The sequence below is a fragment of the Xiphophorus maculatus genome, chromosome 11 (genome assembly GCF_002775205.1).
Source record: "Xiphophorus maculatus strain JP 163 A chromosome 11, X_maculatus-5.0-male, whole genome shotgun sequence".
Taxonomy (NCBI): Eukaryota; Metazoa; Chordata; class Actinopteri; order Cyprinodontiformes; family Poeciliidae; genus Xiphophorus; species Xiphophorus maculatus.
Genome location: NC_036453.1, coordinates 12,395,793 through 12,415,221, shown reverse-complemented (window position 1 = coordinate 12,415,221; position 19,429 = coordinate 12,395,793). Strand labels below are relative to the sequence as shown.

The 19,429-nt window shown below is 39.2% G+C and overlaps 1 protein-coding gene across 1 annotated transcript in view; it reads right to left on the bottom strand.

Moving 5' to 3' along the window:
• Nucleotides 1-2,818: 2,818 nt before the first annotated feature.
• The window catches only part of LOC106699940 (vacuolar protein sorting-associated protein 37D-like), a 44,782-nt gene continuing 28,171 nt past the window's right edge, over nt 2,819-19,429 (bottom strand). Inside the window, exons 3-4 of the mRNA XM_014472616.2 lie at nt 12,699-12,781; nt 2,819-5,720 (exon numbers count right to left, since the gene is read on the bottom strand). Of these exons, the coding sequence (XP_014328102.1) occupies nt 5,187-5,720; nt 12,699-12,781 (617 nt within the window). The 3' untranslated portion in view covers nt 2,819-5,186. The remainder of the gene's footprint in view (nt 5,721-12,698; nt 12,782-19,429) is intronic.

Genomic DNA, 19,429 nt, shown 5'->3' with positions numbered 1-19,429 from the left:
TATAGAATGAGATTTCAGTATGCTCAGTCCTGCCTCCTTTAGCCTTCGTTCTTTAAATGTTTAATTAAAATTAAAGATTTCAATTTTAATTCACGACTAACCTACATTCAAATGTAGATATTGAGATTTATTTATTTTGTGTATTTGCAGCCAGAGTCCATCCAGCTCTCTCCGATATCAAACTGCTTCACTTTCTGGATGCAGTTAGTGTCTCCACAGTTTGGTTTTGGTACTGGAAAATATCAAATTAGATAATTTAGCCTCCTGGTTTTGGATTGGAAAGTAGCAGTCACTGCAGCAGAAAGCTCAACCACAGCATTTTAAGGATAATTATGTTTTCTGCTGGCAGATAAAACCGAGTTATTTACCTGCTGCTGCTGCTTCCATGATCACATCAAACAGCCGACGACGAGCTGACGAGCTTCATCGTGTTTTGAATGTGTCGCACGCTCCAACGTAGCGACAAGCATCAGCTAACTGGGATATTATTAGCTCAGCCTTACACGCTGCGCCGCTGATCAGCTTTGACGAGCGCCTGCAGCGGCTCCGCGTCAGATTCCTGCGTGGCGTTTAAAGCTGGCCAACGTCTAGCTCTTGGTTTTTTTAACAAGAAGAAGGCTGCTGGGACGAGCCCTCTTTAGAAAACACACCTTAGGTACAGACTGGACAAAAAAAAAAACACAACAAAAGAAAAAAACAAGCACTTCACATCAATATTCGAGTTTTCACACATGTCCAGGCTGACATGAACCACCAGTTTCACACGTCACTACGACACGCCAAGAAAAACAGAAATCAGGACGGAGAAACAACAAAACTCCTAAAACCTCTTTAGTAAAATCTCACAGCGACAGTAGAAAGTCGACGGTGATTTGGTTTCACTGATCTTTTTAGTCTGACTTGAGTTCATCGCCACAACTACAACTTATGAAGCCGTTTTTGTTTCCCTATAAGAACCTGAGTGGGCGCAGCATGTTTGAAGCCAGAGCCCAGTCGCATCAAAGCCCAACGTAACAAGAAGTACACAAAGTATTTTAGTCTAGTTTCCAGTACAAATATCTCGGTACACTTGAAGTAAAACGAACATAATTACAAGTAACGTTTCAGAAAGATATAGAGCTTTTCTTTTTAAGTAAATAGTTCCTGGCAGATCATTTCATTTCTGCCAGTAGAACTAACACTTTTTTCAATCAATATTAATGAATTATTGACTAAAAAATTGCATAAAAGTTATTTTAGTCGAATTTCAACTGTATTAAGATATTTGCACTAGAAACCAGACCCAAATACTTTGTAAGACTATGTGTTTATGTAGTATAGAACATGTTCTTTTGGGTTTAGAACCATAGAAGATTAATTACCCTAAATCAGGTTTCTGAAAACTGTGGCTTCTTAATGACTTTGGGTAAGACATAAAACTAACTAGCTAGTGTTTTAAATACAGATATAAAAATGTAGGTTTTTAACCGTTTTTTCTACAATATTTGCATTTAATTTCCACAAAAAGTGACACTAAAATTACCAGTAACATATGCTTTTAGATCTGCTTTTCTTGTCATTTCTTGTCATTAGGTTGGAATCTGTTTTGTTTTTACATCATTTTCCATCCTGCAGGGAAAAAACACTATATCCTCTTTTTGCTAAATTTTATTTTTATTTTTTTAATCCTAAACAAAGAGGAAAATTCTTTTCCTGCAGCTTTTCTCATACTTTATGACAAACGGGGCTGTAGTTTTAGCTCTCGTTTGCATTTCAATTGACTAAATAATACAAACAACAAAACTAAATCTGTAAAGGCAACATAAAGGATGAATGTTCTTCACCTCCCAATCTGTTTTCTTGTCCTGTCAGATTTTCCGTAGGTTGTTGTTGAACTCTATTGTGTTTTTTTCCTGAAAACAAACCAATTTGTTGTCAACAAAGCAGACAAAACAAAGACAAGCCTAAAATAGAAAAGCCACTCGGGTTCTCAGTCAAAATGAGCCGAGGAGGAGGGGAAGCGTGAGAGAGTCATCGCTTTTTTGTTCAACAGAAACTAGCAGGAGGATCTTCATCATTCTGGGTAGAAATCATCAGCATTTAGTTTGAAATTAAAGGATATTTTTTAGGTTAACCTTTCTTTAGCTTTAAAGACAAACACGAGCCAACTTTTAGCTACAACTTCGCCTCTAAGAACGCATCATTTTCATGAAAACTAGGGATGCACTGATTGCAGTTTTCTGTTTGATCAATGATCTTTAAAATGTTTCAATTCAAAAATGTAGATGTTTGCATAATTTTAAAAAAAATTCACATTTTCAAATTCTGAGATCTCAATGAATGATTCTTCACAAAACGAACAAAACTATGGACAGGCCTCACCCTTCTCTTCATGAGACTGCTGAGAAAACAGCGTCTTCAGTCAGAGGCTCCTTCAATCTCACTGTAATACAGACGGCTGCAAGAGATCTTTCTGCCAACAGCCATCACCATCTACAATAAGTCTTCAAATTAATGAGTTACAACATTTAATTTCCATTTGGGATCAACATAATATTTTTGAAGTTCAACTGAAAAAACCAGACCTGACAATTCAGATTTTTTTTAGCAACAATAAGACCTTTTCATAGGGAAGTATCAGTCAAGTGCTGGTCTCCCAAATTTAAGAAAATTGGTTCAATCCTAATAAAACAGGGGTGGGCAATCCTGGTCCTCAAGGGCCAGTGTCCTGCAACTCTTAGATGTCTCCCTGGTCCAACACACTTGAATCCAATAGCTGAATCACCTCCTAAGTGCAGTCAAGTTCTCCAGAGTCCTGCTAATGACCTCATTATTTGACTCAGGTGTGTTGAAGTAGAGATGCATCTAAAAGTTGCAGGAGACCGGCCCTCGAGGCCTGGAGTTGCCCACCCCTGTAATAAAAGCACATTAAGCTCAGGGACTGAAAAGCTACTAAACACAAAAATTAATTCCTTGTTATGAAGAGTTAAACACAAAAACAACCAGTCACTTCACTTTTCCCCCCCATTTAAAGGATCTTTTTCAAATTAGAAGAGAAAGTCAAATTAAATCTTCTCCCTGTTTATTATGCGACTGGGCGCTGGCTTTTTGAAGGCATTTTCATGTACTTGAACAAGCTGTTGTAAGCATGCACTTATGAGATACCGATGAGCGATGAACAAACTGATGTTGAAGAACAGAGCCAAACTGCTTTCTTTTGTAAATTTCTGCAGGACAGGCGGCGGGGAAGTGGTGACATTCGCACTTTGCGGCTCAGGAATAAAAACGGTGGCTTCCTTGGAAAGGCGGAAGCAGCTCCTCATTCGGTAAACAAGGAGCTTTGAAGTCGGACGTAAAAATCTGGATTTACATGAATAAATAAGCCGCCCGCCGACGAGCCAGGCTAATGAAGTCGCAGCAGAAAGGCTGAAAGAGACGAGTCTGCAGCCGCATTCCTTCCAACTTCCCGCAGCGTTCCCAATCCTGGGAACGACTCCAAGCATGAAGGTCTCTGTTTTAAACGGAAAACAACAGGACTTTATGTCCAACGCCTCTTTACTGACGTCATCGTTCAGCTGGATGAGCTTCTCTTTGTTTCAAGCTGTATGAACTAACAATAAGATCCTTTCTCCTCTTCTTCCAACATCTGACTTTGCTCTGTGCTTTCATATTCATATTTTCACTGTTGTAAAATACAAAATATATTAGAAAATAATTTGAATTAACCATTAAAAACATGTTGTTCTCCATGGGGATGGGCTTCGATAGCAGCAGTGTTGTCTCTCTTATCTAAAGGCTGGAAAATACAAAAAACTTCTCTTGGTTGCGTTTTTATGGGTCAACCCTCTCGGGTCCCTTCATTTTTGTTCCTCACCATTTTGTTTAGTGCCATTATAAACTGCAGTCTTTAACTACATAATATTCACACATTTCCAGACTTTCTAATCACCAAAATTCCAGTTTAAGTGATAAAAATATGCAAATAGAAAATCTTGTGTCCATAGACTCAAATTTTTATTCGCTTTGCCCTTTCATCCACACTTATTTATTAAAACTCCGATCAAATTTGAGAAAACTCAGTTTTTGTGCTAGTGTGTACATTCAGAAACAGATTTACGGTCCTGCACATCGCAGTCTGCGACAAATAATGCACCAATTAATTCACGTATCTGCTTTGACATGATTCCCAATCTGCATCATTTTATGTTTTAATAACTTAATATTCCAATACAATATTTAAAAATAGCTGAGCCTATATATCTGTAGAGACAATCGAACCTCCGGGCACCATGCTTAGTTTCGAACAGGAAGTTATAGTTCTTTTGAAGAAATCCGATTGGCTCACAGGATTTAGCTGCGTGCTACACTGCCCCCTACGGGTTTGGCATGTTTAAAACAATGATTTGGGCAGATTCATCTGGATGAGAACTTTTCTGAAACCACTTTGCCACATTGTTTAAAAAAAACAATGTGGCAAAGAGCAACAGAAAAATTAAACGAAAATGGTGTCAAGTTTACATTTGTGCCGCTATCATTTTAAAGACAAATATCTTTGGAGTTCAAAGGTCAACCAGCTGGTCCACATTTACAAAATCATTTGAAATATGGTGTCAATCAACTATGTATGCTACGCTTGTGCAGCAGAAGTTTTTGTTTGTGTCATTATAATTTTGTTAGCCTTCGATGATTTCACAAAAATTTGGTTTAATTTGAAGAAGGCTGGATTTTTTTTAAAGTCTGGCCCAAGAGCTGATATAACCAAAGATTCAGAAGGGCACAAAAATGGTTAATGGCTGCAGATTGCTCCATTTATTTTAAAAACTATATAAAAGAAAATACAAATTCCCTAAGAAATTTTTTATTTGTTTTGCATAAACTATGTAGAAAATGTTGAGGGACCCAGAAAGGTTCAAACCAGCACACAGCAGCTGTTCCTGTTTTGGTTTTATGAAGTAATAAAAGCAGATTAGTGGATGTTTTGGAGGAGATTAGCTCACCAGAGTTGAACCTGAGCCGTTTTCCCAGCCCATCCCCGGTTCTCCTGTCTGCCGCCTCTCTACCTTTCTGTTCTTGCTTTCCTGCCATGGAGGACAACAAAAACGTCGGACCTCGGTCCTGCCTGCCTGCCTGGGTGACTGACAGCCGCCGCTTGGCTCCAGGGGTTGGAAGACCTCTCTAACTGTCTCTATACTGCCCCCTGCTGGAGCTTATCGGTACGGTGGCTCGGGCTGCTGCGGGTTGGGTCTGTAGAGCTGCTGCACCCGGACCGGCCGCCCGTTAGCGGGCCAGCCGCCCGGCAGCTGGCCTATGACCCGGAGGCCGACTGGCTGGCCATGTCCTGGGATCGGGCTGCTGGGGCTCAAGATGTGGGTCTGGCCCACTGGGGGTTCAGAGGCAGGGTTTTGATGGCTCGGCGCAGAGGCAGGGGGGGAAACAGGGTAATGGGGGACAAGGATGGCCGGTGTCAAGCCGTATCGGACCTGGAACACTCGGAGCGGCCCCTGTGCCACAAAGCCGTTGGGCCGCTGAGGCTCCTGCTGCGGCTCGGAGTCCTTCTTCGCCTCTGGGACCCGACTCTCCTCGGGTCTCTTGCTTTTATTGGGCTGCTTCCTGGCTTGAACGGCCTCCTGGATCTTCTCTGTTTGAGCCCGGCGGATGTGGTAGATCTTCCTGGAGCTCTGGAACGAATCCAGGAACTCATCCAGACTCACGTTGCCCTCCATGAACTTCTCCAGCAGCTCCTGGGAAGCAGGACAGACAAACAGACCGTAGTCAGACAACTTGCTAAGGAGGTCCACCTCCTTAGCAAGTTGTCTGTCCTCAACTTGGCCAGTTGAGTATTTTGAAGTTAGGTGCTTGATATTAAGCATCAACATTGCTCTAGACATAGGCCCGTCAATAAACAATAAATCAATTAGTTTTTACTTCCATTTGAGTCTCTCCTGCTTCTACAAAAGCACCTAAAAAAAAACAAAAACGACCCAGCCATTTTTTGGCAATAAATTAATGTTTTTTGGTGTCCGAAAATGAGCCATTTCGAAAACCTCAGATTTGTAAAGCTACGTTACCTAGCAAACCCAATCAAGCCCAGCCTTGTTACCTAGCAACCCAAGCAAAGTTCCAGCAGTTTTGGTCAGCTGATTTTACAGCTGTACAATGGCTGCTGGAAAAGACAAGTATTCTGCTGTTGACTTACCATCCAGAAACATCTTACTGCATTCATGTTAGTGGTGCAGGAGGCTCCGCTTTTGCTTTTCAAAGATTTTGGTCATATAATTGTGCATTTGTTTGCAGCCATTTTCACATGTGAGTGTAAACATTAAGTTGGGGGTGTGGCCAGCAGCAGCTTACTTGGGTTTCAAGTGTCCTAAAGAGCCCCTAAAACAGCTCAAAATAGGACGAACGAACCAGACTAAAATTGCATTATCTAAGAATGATTTAGATTTTTTTTTTTAAATGTAATGAGCATGTTTTGGGTAGTCCATAATAGGTCATCTTTAAATATTATTTTTTTGCTTATTAAATTGTTTAGGATGTTAATCTTTGCACAGAAGTACATTTTAATGTTTTGTAATTTATTAAGGTTCTCTCGTGACCCAGACTTAACTTCCTGGTGTATTACTTGAATGACCACCTACCCACACTGAAGTGGCTGAACACCTGGGGCTGGGTGTGGGGGCGGTACTTCCTGTAGGCCTGCTATTTAAAGGGTAAGGTCCTGTGCAGATGGTTAGAGACCATGGGGTCGTCCCAGTGGGAGTTGTTTTCCCAGCTGACCAGATGGTGATTTAGGAGGGTTCATCTGTTGTCCCAATCAATACCGATAAATATAATAGCTTCCTAAAATTAGAGCTGAGCTTTCAGTTTTTTATTGATATAGAACCATCAAAAACATCTCTTCAGGTAAATGGTCAATCTTCTCTATGATGTATTCTGACTTTCTGTGGACAACCAACGTGCAGACAGACAGTTTATCTCCCATAGATCCCAGCATTCGCCTCATTATTAATGCAAACAGTCTTATAAATAATACTGGTGAGAAAACAACAGCTGAGTGCTTCTGGTCTGAGATGAGATCATTAACTGTGAAACAACAGAAGCATGTTTCAGTTCCTATTTAGAACAAGTTTAGGATTTTATTTCTTTTCACAGATGAAAAGGAATTAAATATATTAAAGTTTTTAAAAGTCTGGTTTTTTTTTTAGTCTTTTTCATGATTGTTGCTCACATTAATAGTTAAAATACCAATCGTACAATTAAAAATATCAAACACTGTTGTGGCAATTCAGTTTTGAATTGTTCAGTTGAGGTTTGATTGAAGTATTTTAGGCTTTGAACAGCAGATAATTATATCTAATCCAGATTCCAGAAAAACCTGTAAAATATTCCTGACTCTGGCCCCAAAATCTGGAGTTAAGAGTTTAACTTGTAAATTTTATTGGTGGTTTGGTTTTTTTCCCATAAAGAAAAAACAAAGCAAACCGAACCTTGTCACTACAAACCAAGTCAGAAGGTTTTGTCTGTTTATTCGACAGATGAGTCTGGAGCAGGAAAACCAGATATAAATACAGGAGGCAGATGTTGAGTTCTGACCCAGTAGAAAACATGGAGAGTTTAATCATCATCTGGGTTTTATTTCAGGTGAAATTATCTGAGCAGAAAATCAAAAATGATTTTGAGAAGATGTCTTGAAGGTTGAACTGTTATGCTTCATAAAAAAAAAAAAACACTCCATTGTTTATTAGTTTATTTACTCAACCCAGAATCAGACAAACATTTTTAAAGGTGACCCATTACACTTCTTTGAAGAGATTAGGATTGCTCTATTGGTTGTAGAAATAGAGCAATCCTATTGCTCATGTTTGATTCATTACATTCAAAAACGTAATGAAACATGTTCATTATGTTTTTTGCATGAAATCAATCTTGGATAATGAGATTTTAGTCTGATCAGTCCTGCCTATTTTGAACTACTTTCAGAATGAGCTATTTTAGGGCCTCTGTCACTTTAAATTCACATAACCTGCTGCTGGACATGCCAACACACCGTTTACACTCACAGGTGAAAATGGCTGCAAACAAATGCAGACTTGCATATATAACCGTACATCTTTGAAAAGCATCAGTAGAGTCTGCTGCACAACCAACAAGAATTCAGCAAGTGGTTTCTGGATGATAAGTCAAAAACAAAACACTTGTCTTTTCCCGCAGCCACTGTATAGTGCATGCATACAGCAGTAAAACCATCAGACCAAACAGGCTGCAGGATGCATTGGGGTTGCTAGGTAATGGCACAATGCCTGTCGATGAGGTGTTTTTAGAAGCAGTAGAACCCCAAATGGAAGAATAAAAAAATCCAAAATGGCAAAATCGATGGACTTAATTTTATGTCTATTACACAAAGTCCCAGTGAAACAGTTTGTGGTTGTAAAGTGAAAAATCTTTTTTTCACTATTTCACCATTTATTTAGTGTTTAGACGACCACAACATCAACAACACTCTGAGATGAATTATATATAACCTGTTTTCATGTGATTTTATGTTTGTGTGAGTCTGACAGGAAACAAAGATTTGACAAAATATTTCCCAGGAACAGTTAAAAAAAACACCCCAAACCCTTCAGCTGTGTTTCCTCACTTCACCTCATTAAAAAACAAACCAACTCTCAGACGACCTACAGGCTGACAGATTTGATTTATAGGATGATGGAAGAATACATCAAGTTCTCGACTCCTCCATCAGATTTGTTTGTTCATGTTGGTACCTGAGACTCAGGGCAACAGAAGAAGGGGTTTTTTGGCCCGAAACCTTAACTGTCTGGACCCGATTTCACAAAGCCCCAGATCTTCTTCACCATAAAATGACTCGGAAAGACTGTAAGGATAGCCGTCAACCATGAAAACTTAAATCTTTTTGCCCTCTAAGGTCTCAATCTGAGACGATTTAGATTCAAGCTGATAGTGAGACAGCGGAGAGGCCTGATTGTATTGATTCAGGAACACTAACTCTGAAGCTCTGATTAAACACAGAGGAGAGAGCCTTTCATCTGTTCCATGCAATAATCATAAACCATCTCTTCTTAAAACTTGTGATTAATAAGATAAAAAATGGGAATTAAAGCAGCCGCCTTGTGTCGGATATTTACTGATATATTCATGCTGAGGCTTTCTGAATGCTGCTGCTGCTTAATCAATCAGTGAGCGGCTCATTCGATGAGTCAGTCATGAAACTATTGATCGCAGCCATGTGAGGTGGGGGTGGCAGGCTCTGTGGATCAATGCATGTCTGCAATAGCAGCGGCAGATTTCTTCTGTAAATAAGCTCTGCAACATGGTGGCCAGCAGGTAAGCAAAGGATTGTGGGTATTCCAGCAACACCAACAGACTTGCATTTGGTTCTTTAATTAAAAAGGAACAGACGACGTTACATGTGAGTCATAAGCTACTTTGTTTAGGTTTGATTTGAGGCTGAGGGACTTGACTAAATCCAATTTCCGCTCCAAAAACCAGAAATTGTTCAAAGTAAAACCATTCATTTTGAGTCTTTTTTAATAACTTAAGATTAATAATGTTCTTCTCGGGCGTGCTGTGGTGGCGTAGGGGGTTAGCACGCCCCACGTTTGGAGGCCTTAGTCCTCGACGTGGACGTCGCGGGTTCGACTCCCGGTCCCGACGACCTTTGCCGCATGTCTTCCCCCTCTCCTCACCCTCCTTCCTGTCTGCCTACCTTCGAAAAAATACGAGCCACTTCTTATCATCAGATCTTATTCAAATCTTATCCACAAAGATCTCAATTTAAGAGCAAAACCCAAACCAAGGTATTATGTTTTTATTACAGCCCTGAACCAAGGAAAAGCTGTCCACACCTGATTTGTTACATTTTCAGCTGCTGTGGTTCTTTTTCATACTGCACTGTCGAACAAATCAAACCCTTTCAGAAACCTGTTTTCCTCCTCACCTGTGGGGGCGCTGCAACAAGAACCACTGAAGGAACAACACAAAACCAAATGTGAATAAAAATGGCATCGGATTTTAGCCAGTGTACAATTTCTCTTTTGTCTTTAGTAAAAGACTAAACCATTTCACCCAACAAGCGCTAGACTCGTGTTTTTGCTTTGGTTGTATTTACCCAGAATGCCCTGCTCACTGGAGTTCATTTCAACCGAGTCGAGACCAAAGTTTCCAGAGTTTGAATTTGACTACGCATTCACATCTCCCCAAATGAATCAGACTTTCCAGACAAACAGACAGGAGTTGGATTAAATCAGATTAATAATTAGATAACAAAAGGTGTTTAATAAAGATGTATTTTTTACAGAATTTGAACCAGATGAATCTGAAACTGCCACTTGAGGAGTTTTGGATAGAAAATATTTACAAAGAAATTTTTATCATTTTAAGTGCAAAATGCTTTTTGTGTTGAACAGTTTGGGCTTAATTACTATTGGTGATTCTTTCAGCAACTGACCTTTTTTTTACTCCAATTAATTAATAAATAACTAAATTAGTTGATGATTATTTCAATAATTGATCCATTACGATTAATTGTTTTAGCCCTAATTCTAATCACAAAGATTAAATCGAAGACATTTTGTGCATGAAGTATCCAACTCTTTATTTTGTCGATCAATTACGCTGTCAACATTGAGAACTTTTAGCACATATATAATAAACTGTTACTTATTGATGTTTTATCTCCAGCTGAACTCCAAAGTTGTGACTCTGCGACTAACTGTGACATTAATGTGCAGCAGCCTTTCAGTCATCGATCCAAACTTCATTTAAACACACAGTAATCTGGGGTTTACAGTTTGAATCATTTACTGCACAGACTTGGAGACACCAGGTCTGAATCTACAGCTGCTTGTGTTGTGAGCTCACCCCGGTCGTGTCGGTGCATGCATGAAGGAGAATCAGCGTGGCTCAGTGACGGGAGGCCTGCAGGCAGCCCTGTGGCAGCTTTGACTCCCAGCTGTTTGTATTTTTTTAGACACCTGTGAAAGCATCAATGTCGCCTGGTAAAACTATTTCAGAAACACACCAGCGAGTTCTCAGGATCAGGCTTCTCTTGCTCTCAGGTCTTCAGATGTTTTAATCATGAAGCAGCAGATTTCTATTTCAGACTTCAGCTTCAAAGCAGCTCAGCTTATTGTCTGACACAAAGGGAACTTGAACCAACAAATACTGACTGATTTTCATTTCCTGCTCTGCAATATTGATGTTCTGACAACAAATAAACTCAATTTTTAAGGTTTAAACGTTTTGAATATTATTGTGACTATAAATATGGATGAGAAGCTCCTTTCTTTTAGCTACTTCATGGCTTATGAAGATCATGTTCTTTTGTTTTTCCCTTTTTGTGGAGTGGGTAGAGGTGCGTCCAAATTCAGACACATTCTTTGAAGGACCAGAAACGAGGTCCAGCCTTCAGATTTATTCCTGCCCCTACTGTCGCCTAGCAACAGTGACGTTGCTAACCTCAAGCTGGTAAAAAATAAACATTGAGCTCAAAATCTAGCTCAGCTTTTTTATTACTTATTAAACCTCTTTAATTTGTTGAATTCATTGTTTCCAAAATTATATGGTTGTAACAGTTCAACCGCTTTAAGCTTTTAGTTTTTATAGTGCCAGATTTTCATGTACTTGGATTTAAAACTGAACCGTAAAAAAAACTAACAATTGGAATGTACAGTACATACTGTATATACATATACAGTATATCTATCTATATATACCGTATATATATACCTGTGTATATATATATATATATATACACACACACATATATATACACACAATATATTTATTTCAATGGAAATATTAAGAGTTTCAATGATTTTGTTATGAAAAACTATTGAACTAAGTAGCTAACTAACTAAGTAGTTAAAAGACTAAAGAAATGTACAAAAGATAAATCATATCAGGAAATATTGGTTGTTGGCCACAACAGCATTAATATCGGATATCATTATTGGCCCTTTTTCTTTTCTTAAGTCAGTGCATCCCTAGATCAAGGGTTCTCTACAGGAATACCATGTTGTTGCATTTTAGGCAGTAAAATGTTTATTTTCTTATGAGAAAATAACTAATTTGTTTATTTGCATTTTAGTGTATTTTTAATATTATATAAAAAGATTTAAGTGGTTGACTGAAAAATGGGCAGAACATGCCTTTTTCAAATCAGCATAATCGTCAGAATTATCAATTAATAAAATAATTGGTAGTTGCAGCCCTAAATAAAACCCAATTTGCTCTCATTTATCTCTTCAGTCACACAAAGACAAAGTCGGAAATTTTCACCCAAATCTGCATTGAATATGTTTAAAAACACAAAGACTGTGAAGCATTTTTTATTGACAGCAGCTTCATACACCAAATTCAGACCATCTGGTTCAGATTAAACTCTGTGGCTTATTTAGTTTTAGTTAGAGAAGCATCGTATTGTTTGTCAATAGATGAAGCCTTAAGGGGAGCAAACAGGATGTTAACAGTCCACTGGCTGCTGCTGCTGACGTAGGCTGGGTGTATGTATAGCATGCCTAGCGGCTTCACACAGCAGATTGCATTGAAGTGGGTGGGCTTGCTCAGACCCAGCCTGCAGATTTATTTATTTATTTCAAAATAAAAGCCCCCAGCAACACTGCTGCCAGAGTAGTGAAGCTCTGCTTTGAATTTCCAGGAGGAATTTTAGAGAAAAGGCAGAGCTGCGTTGTTCTTACCTCGGAGTGTTCTTCAGCACGTGCCACCTCCTCTTGCAGGAGGTTCTGCGCCGTCTGCAGGCTGCGCCTCGGCCCGCGAGCCTCTGCAATGACAGGGAGACATCACTGATGCATGCGGAGCCATCAAGTATGACTTCACCGCTAGCTGGAGGAGAAATCCAGAAACCAACAAACCGCAGCGTAGAGAATTATTTTCCAGATCACAGAGAACCTTCCTGGTATGCAATGGTGAGGCGGTGGGCAGTTTATGGCCTCAAAAAACGTGGGAAAAAACAGCGAATCACCGTTTATGAGGCTTTTACTTAAACCGGTTAAAGTCGTGTCTTTCCTCGCCACTTTAGGTCACTTGTATTTACTCCAATGTAAGAAACACAAATCCAAACCTAATTACATAATTTTTAACATATTTCTGAGCACGCCAACACACACGCCCACACGCCCCTACACCCCCACACGCGCCGTCACACCGTTATGTAACAGGTTTGAATTATTCACGGCCTTGTCAATACAATAAGAAAGAGGGAGAGCCTTAAACAAATACATGAGGGATGTAGTTCCTCTTTGTATCAAAGGATTTCAACAAAAAAGCGGAGCTGTGAGTCTGACTCCTCACCAGACTGCAAGAGAAGTTTAGCTTTTTCAGGCATATTTACACACACAGTTCAAATAAAATGATATATATTTAGATAACTATTTGTTTGAAAAGGAGGCAGGCAGAAGTATAAACCCATCTGATCCGGCTGCCTTTCTGTTATATCTATTACTTTACACACAGTTTGTTTAAAGAAAAATATTTATATATACAAAGGCAGGTAGTAATAATACTTTATTTGTAGAGCACTTTCTTTTAAACAAATGTTGCAAAGTTCTGCACATAATATGGCATATACATGCAGTTTGAATATCAATCACTTTCAAGGACTTTATACAGAAATGAACCTTGAAAACGCCTAATTTAAATTCAAGGATTTCCAGCACCCTATCCTTCTTATTTTGTTGATTAAAATGTGATAAACTAATTACAGACCCTGCAGTTAACTTGATTAAAACTAATCCTAGTATGATTTGGCTCTTTAAGCAAAGCGATTTAACTTCAATTATCCCTGTGAACCTAAATAAATAAATCAAACATGCACATCTATGAGGTTTTCCCCTCAAAGACCACCCGGCTCGCTGCACTAAGATCTAAAGTAGCTTCTCCTGCACACAAGTCAGAACTTTACGGACTAAATGACTAATCCGGCTGAGAGAACCGAAGGTGAGTGAATGTGTGATAATTTGTTTACGTCTTGTGGTTTGGAAGGCAGACGTGGAAAAGATTAGCATGTTTAGCATTTCTGGGGATTACAGAGCTTGGCAGTGAGATGATAAACCGTCTGGGTGAAATCATCCGGAACCACAGAACCGTAGGTGGACCGGAGGAACCGAGCGTTAGCTTCGATAAAAACCTCCTTTATATAAATGTGTTGACTCGGAAACTGGTAATTAGAGTGACCTATTTATGACATGAGTGGTGTGAACACAGAGGGTCAAAGCGGATCCAATAAACCGGACCGGAAAGTGTGCTGGCAAATGAAAACGGACGGGTTCCCCCCGGACCTGGACTGACCTGCTTTCAGCGAAACGCTCAAAGATCTCAGCAGGGAGCAAACAAGCAGAGGAATTACTTTAAACAGAAACCGTTTGAGCTTCACACGTAGATGTTAGAGGAAAAGGATAAACAGATTGACGGCTGCTAAACTAAATACTGTAAGGTAAAGAGGGACGAAAGAAAAGGAATCACTAAAATTAAGATTTTAAACTTCTCCCGTTCTCAGATCTTTACTACCCTTTAGAACAGAGTTGAAAATTTAATAATTTAGAGCAGACATTTCTGCAAACTTTACATCTGTAGCCTGGAAAATTAGAAACAGCAGGAAACCAAGGAAGGATGCAAGGAAGGAAATGAAGAAAGACAGAGGGAAGACATGCAATAGAAAGTAAGATTTTAAAATAAATTAGATAGGATTGAAGAAAAAAAGGCAGGAAGGGCACAAGGAAGGAATGAAAGAAGAAAGAATAAAGGACACAAGATAGGAAGGACAAAAGAAAGGAAATAAGGAAGGGCATAAATGAGGAAATAGGGAAGACATTCCATAGAAAGTAAAGAAATATGACAAGAAATGAGGTAGGACAGAAGGAAAGAGGGAAGGAAAAGAAAGACATTTAAGGAATTTATATTTTATTTATGTATTTATTTTGAACATGATAGCAGTATAAAATAACACACATGAACAAGGAATGGAAAAGACACATTTTGTTTTGTATCACAATGATCTTAACATGTTTGAAAAGAAGTAGGAATCAAAGAAAGCATGAAAGGAAATAATGAAAGAATTTAGAAAAGAAGGAAGGACAAAAAGAGGAAAGAGGGAAAACATTCAGAAGAATGTAAAGACATGACAAATGATGTTGGATAAAAAGGAAGGAAGGATACAAGGAACAAAATAAGAAAGGGAAGGAAAGAATAATATCTTCGTTTTTACAAGAAATGTTTTAATGATATAAATCTTAAATCGAGAATGTTTCTCAATGAAATGCAAAACAAGCTTATTTTAACAAGAAATTTACTTGTTAAATTTAACTCTTTGCATGTCATTAAAACAAATTCTGTAATGTAAAGTTTGTCATGATAATAAGATGCAAATCAAGAAACTGTAGTTAAAAAAAAAGTTTTAGATTTCATTATAACAAAAAACTTTCTTCTTCTAGACCAGTGGTCCCCAGCTCCCCCAGCTGGGGAGCGGTACCGGTCCGTGGACCAATTGGTACCAGGCAAAAAATAATTAAATACTTCCATTTTATGTATCGAGTCTGGAGGATCCTTTATTTTGAAAATCCTTTAACCGGATTCTCTGGGTTACGTCTTGTGCGCCAACATTGAGCCCACAAGCAGCAGAATGAGTTAGAAACAGCAGCAACAGCATCGGTGTTGGTCGTCTCGACGCGCACCACCACCCCCACCCCCGGTCCGCAGCAAATATGCAAAGTCTCGACCGGTCCACAGTACTGAAAAGGTTGGGGACCACTGTTCTAGACAACATCTAAAAATCCCAAGAGCTGTTGTGGCTTTTCTATCACGACCTTTGTTTAAAAAATATTTTGGTTTTAATGAGACAAATCTCGATAATGAGTGTTTTAATCTCATTAAAAGAAAGTTTTCTCATTTAAACGACATTCTGCTCCAGAATTTATTTCCAAGCTCTGGCAGTTGAACATGTTCATGTTTACCCTAAAACTAAAAATAAAGTCTCATTCCTACAGCTGCAGTTGGAACTTTAGTCCATCAGATAGGAGAATAAAAGGCCACAGCCTGTCTGATAAATATGTTTGCAGGGCAGCTTCCTGTCACACTCGCAGCGTGCCTCCACCTCCCGTGGATCGCGGTCGGTAATCACTCTGAACAGGCTTGACCCGTCTGACTGCAAAGTGTGTCTTGTCCCTCGAAGAGACGATGTGACAGCCGACGAGTCACGCCGAGTTCAGTGGAGGCCGCGGGGCAAATAAAGGTCACAGTAATGACTCTAATAACTCCGATCCCCTCAGGGAAATCTCCACCATCCAGACAGAGCGCAGTAATGCATGCTGGCAATCCGTTTTCAATAAGATGTCATCTCTGAATCTCATCCTCGACAGTCGGATCATTTCCCCAAGTCTTCAGGGGAGATAAATGAGCTTTAAAAAGGTTTTAGACTGAACAAACGGCACGCTCTGCTCTCTGTCACATAACGAATTACAGCCCTACGAGATGATAGACGTGTGTCAAACTCGAGGTCCGGGGGCCAAATCCAGCCCGCCATAGCTTTTTATGTGGCCCTCTAGACTCTAGAGAAATGTACAAATAGAACAAAATAACAGTTGTTTACTTAAATATTATTTTATCAATCAAATCAAAGTAGTTCTTATAGTCTCAAATTACATCAATCAGTCCCTCCCATTTCTTTTCCACAGCGACATTTTTTCGCGCTTAATATATAGTGAGGCTGGCCTACTATATCAATAATTGTCAATATCAGTATTTATTGATTAGTTTTTTTGTTTTAAATATCTGAAATACTGCTAAACTGGTGGCATAACTGTTCCTGTTTTAACCGCAGTTTTCACATAATTGTTTTTATTTTTAAACAGTTACGAGGCAAAGTGGACAAACCTGAAACTGCTGCTGCCCAATTTACTCAACAGATTGTTCCTAGGCAACAAGAGTGAGTTGCTAGGTAACCAAAGAGTGAGTTAGTTAGTTGAAGCCACCCAGCTGGTGAGCTTAGCTGGCCGTGAGAGTTTGAGCGGCTAAAGTCTACATATCCCAGAATGCTGTGCAGTTCTGGATCAGTGTCCAGTGAAAATACTCTACATATCGAATAGACTATCAATAAATAAATAAAGAAATAAACAAAACAACAGAAGCAACAAATAAAATGAATTATGAAGTCTCTAAACAAAATTGTCCATCAAAAAAGCTGTTAGTGGAGTCCAAAGCACCAGACTGGAGACTTTTATCATTCAGTCTTTGATAGGAAAAAAAGAGAGAGAAATGAGAAAAACAAAACAATCATGCAAATGGAAATTATCAAGCTCATTTTAATTTATGCGATTAATTAATTAATTTATTGCGACAGGCGTAGATATGGTCCAAAATGAAAATGAGTGCGACACGACTGCGTTGTTGGAAGGCCCTCATTCCCGGCCCAACCCTGCAGACCCTGGAGAGGGGGACGATGGGGACGTAATGAGAGGCGACAGCCGAGAAAACAAGTCGTCCTACAGCAGCTGTACTCGACCTATATTTTGGGAGCAGATGAGGGAAGTGGACCTGAAGGCTACCGAGCGCAGCACAAATTTCACTTAACAAGTGAATGGTGTCAGTGCTGGAGTCAAACATTTTGTCTGGGTGCTGATATGAGACAATGGAGTCGCCGCCCCGCCGCTCTACGGAGACTTTCTGCTCATTTCACAAAAGAGCCATAAAACTAACACGCAGGATTTGTCTCCTGGGACACTTTGAAACATTTTTAGTAAACTGAAACCTTGTGAAACTGCCATCATGGCATCTAAGGAGGCTTCAGGAAGAAGAAAGACATACAAGAACAAAAGTTTCTCTGTAAACTGTCACATTATTTGACAAAAGCTTACTTCACATTAATATTAAACAGCTGAATCCATTTGCTGACAGGGAAATTACATATAAATGTCTGGTGGCTACAGATGTGACAATACACCAAGGTTTTACAGATAGTGTCAAAACCACAGGATAGAGAAAATAAACAAGTGATCAGAGAATTATGTCTTTTCCAGGCACATAGTGCCATTTTATAACACAATCAAGGAGCTGTGCTACCTTCAGTTGTTATAAATATGCTATATGTATCAAATATGCCTTAAAAAATTACTTCTTGATTTAATGCCTTGAAATTGGGACTATGTCACTTTAAAAACTCCTGCTCTTTCTGAAACTGTGCCTTCAGGAAGTCATCGCAACAGCACACCTCTATTAACCCTTTAACAACATTTCTACCAGCGTTGCACTGAGAAGTAGCTCTGATAATGAGCTCAGGTGATGCACAGTTCCACCAGCTATTTGCTAATTGGTGCTGGATAGTCTGGAGGAGCTCAAAAGCTTGGAAACTACAGGTCTGAGACGGAGCTCCATCTCAAAGGCAGAGTTAGGCCCACCCAGAGGTTTTGCACGGCTGACTGGTTGCCAAGGAGATTAAATGATTTCTCAAACATGCATGAAAGAATCAAGGCAACACTTCAGGTATGCTTTTGATGAGAGAATAACATTATAACATGATGTAATGCTCAAAAAGTCGATTTCACACGATGCTGCCCTTTTACACAAAACACCGCAATTGCTAAGTTGTGATTTTTCGACAGCGGAATATCAACAGTTGTGCACACATTTGTTATTTAAAAGCAGTTAACGATTCCTTCTCCCAATGAATTGAAAATATATTTATAAATATACAGTATATATAAACAAACTTAAATTTGCAAATGAACAAACTCCAGCACAAAAAGAAGGAAAAACTGGAGGGGAAACTTGATAAAGCCCAACAACAGTACAGGCAGACACAAACCCGACCAGATTTACTCACTTAAACGTAAAACTTCACAACTCAAAGCAATAAACAACCCAAGCTTCTTTTCATTGTTTTTGTTTATCTAACATGTTATTTAATGTTTTATTATTTATGATCTTTGATTTTAAAACTCAAATCTGAAGCCAAGTCATGCAAGTCGAAACATTTACTTACATTAAAAATGTATGTTTTAGTGCACTCACACAGTAGCTACACTGAAATGCTAAACAATTGTTGTTTGGGCTAAAAATGACATTCTAATTGATTTCTTATTAAAATTAGAACGACTGTAAAGGAAAAAGCACACAGGGTGAAGAAAAGCTCTACCGTTGTGTCTCCCAGCATCTCCATGTTGTTTAAAGCGGATTTCACGCTCAGCCTCCGGAGGTTTAGGAGAAACAAACAAACCACATTTCATTCATCTTGGCGTCTGCTCTGTGTGAACTTATTGGTATTTCAATCTGATTATTTCTTTCCAGACTCCCAGATAAGAAAGTCTTTAAAGTCACGGCTCATAGATCCGGAATGACTTGCCTGAGGTTATGTGGCCTGGAAATGGTTGAAAAGGCAACTTTGTTTAACTGCTTCACAGAGATTTATTTACATTTCAGG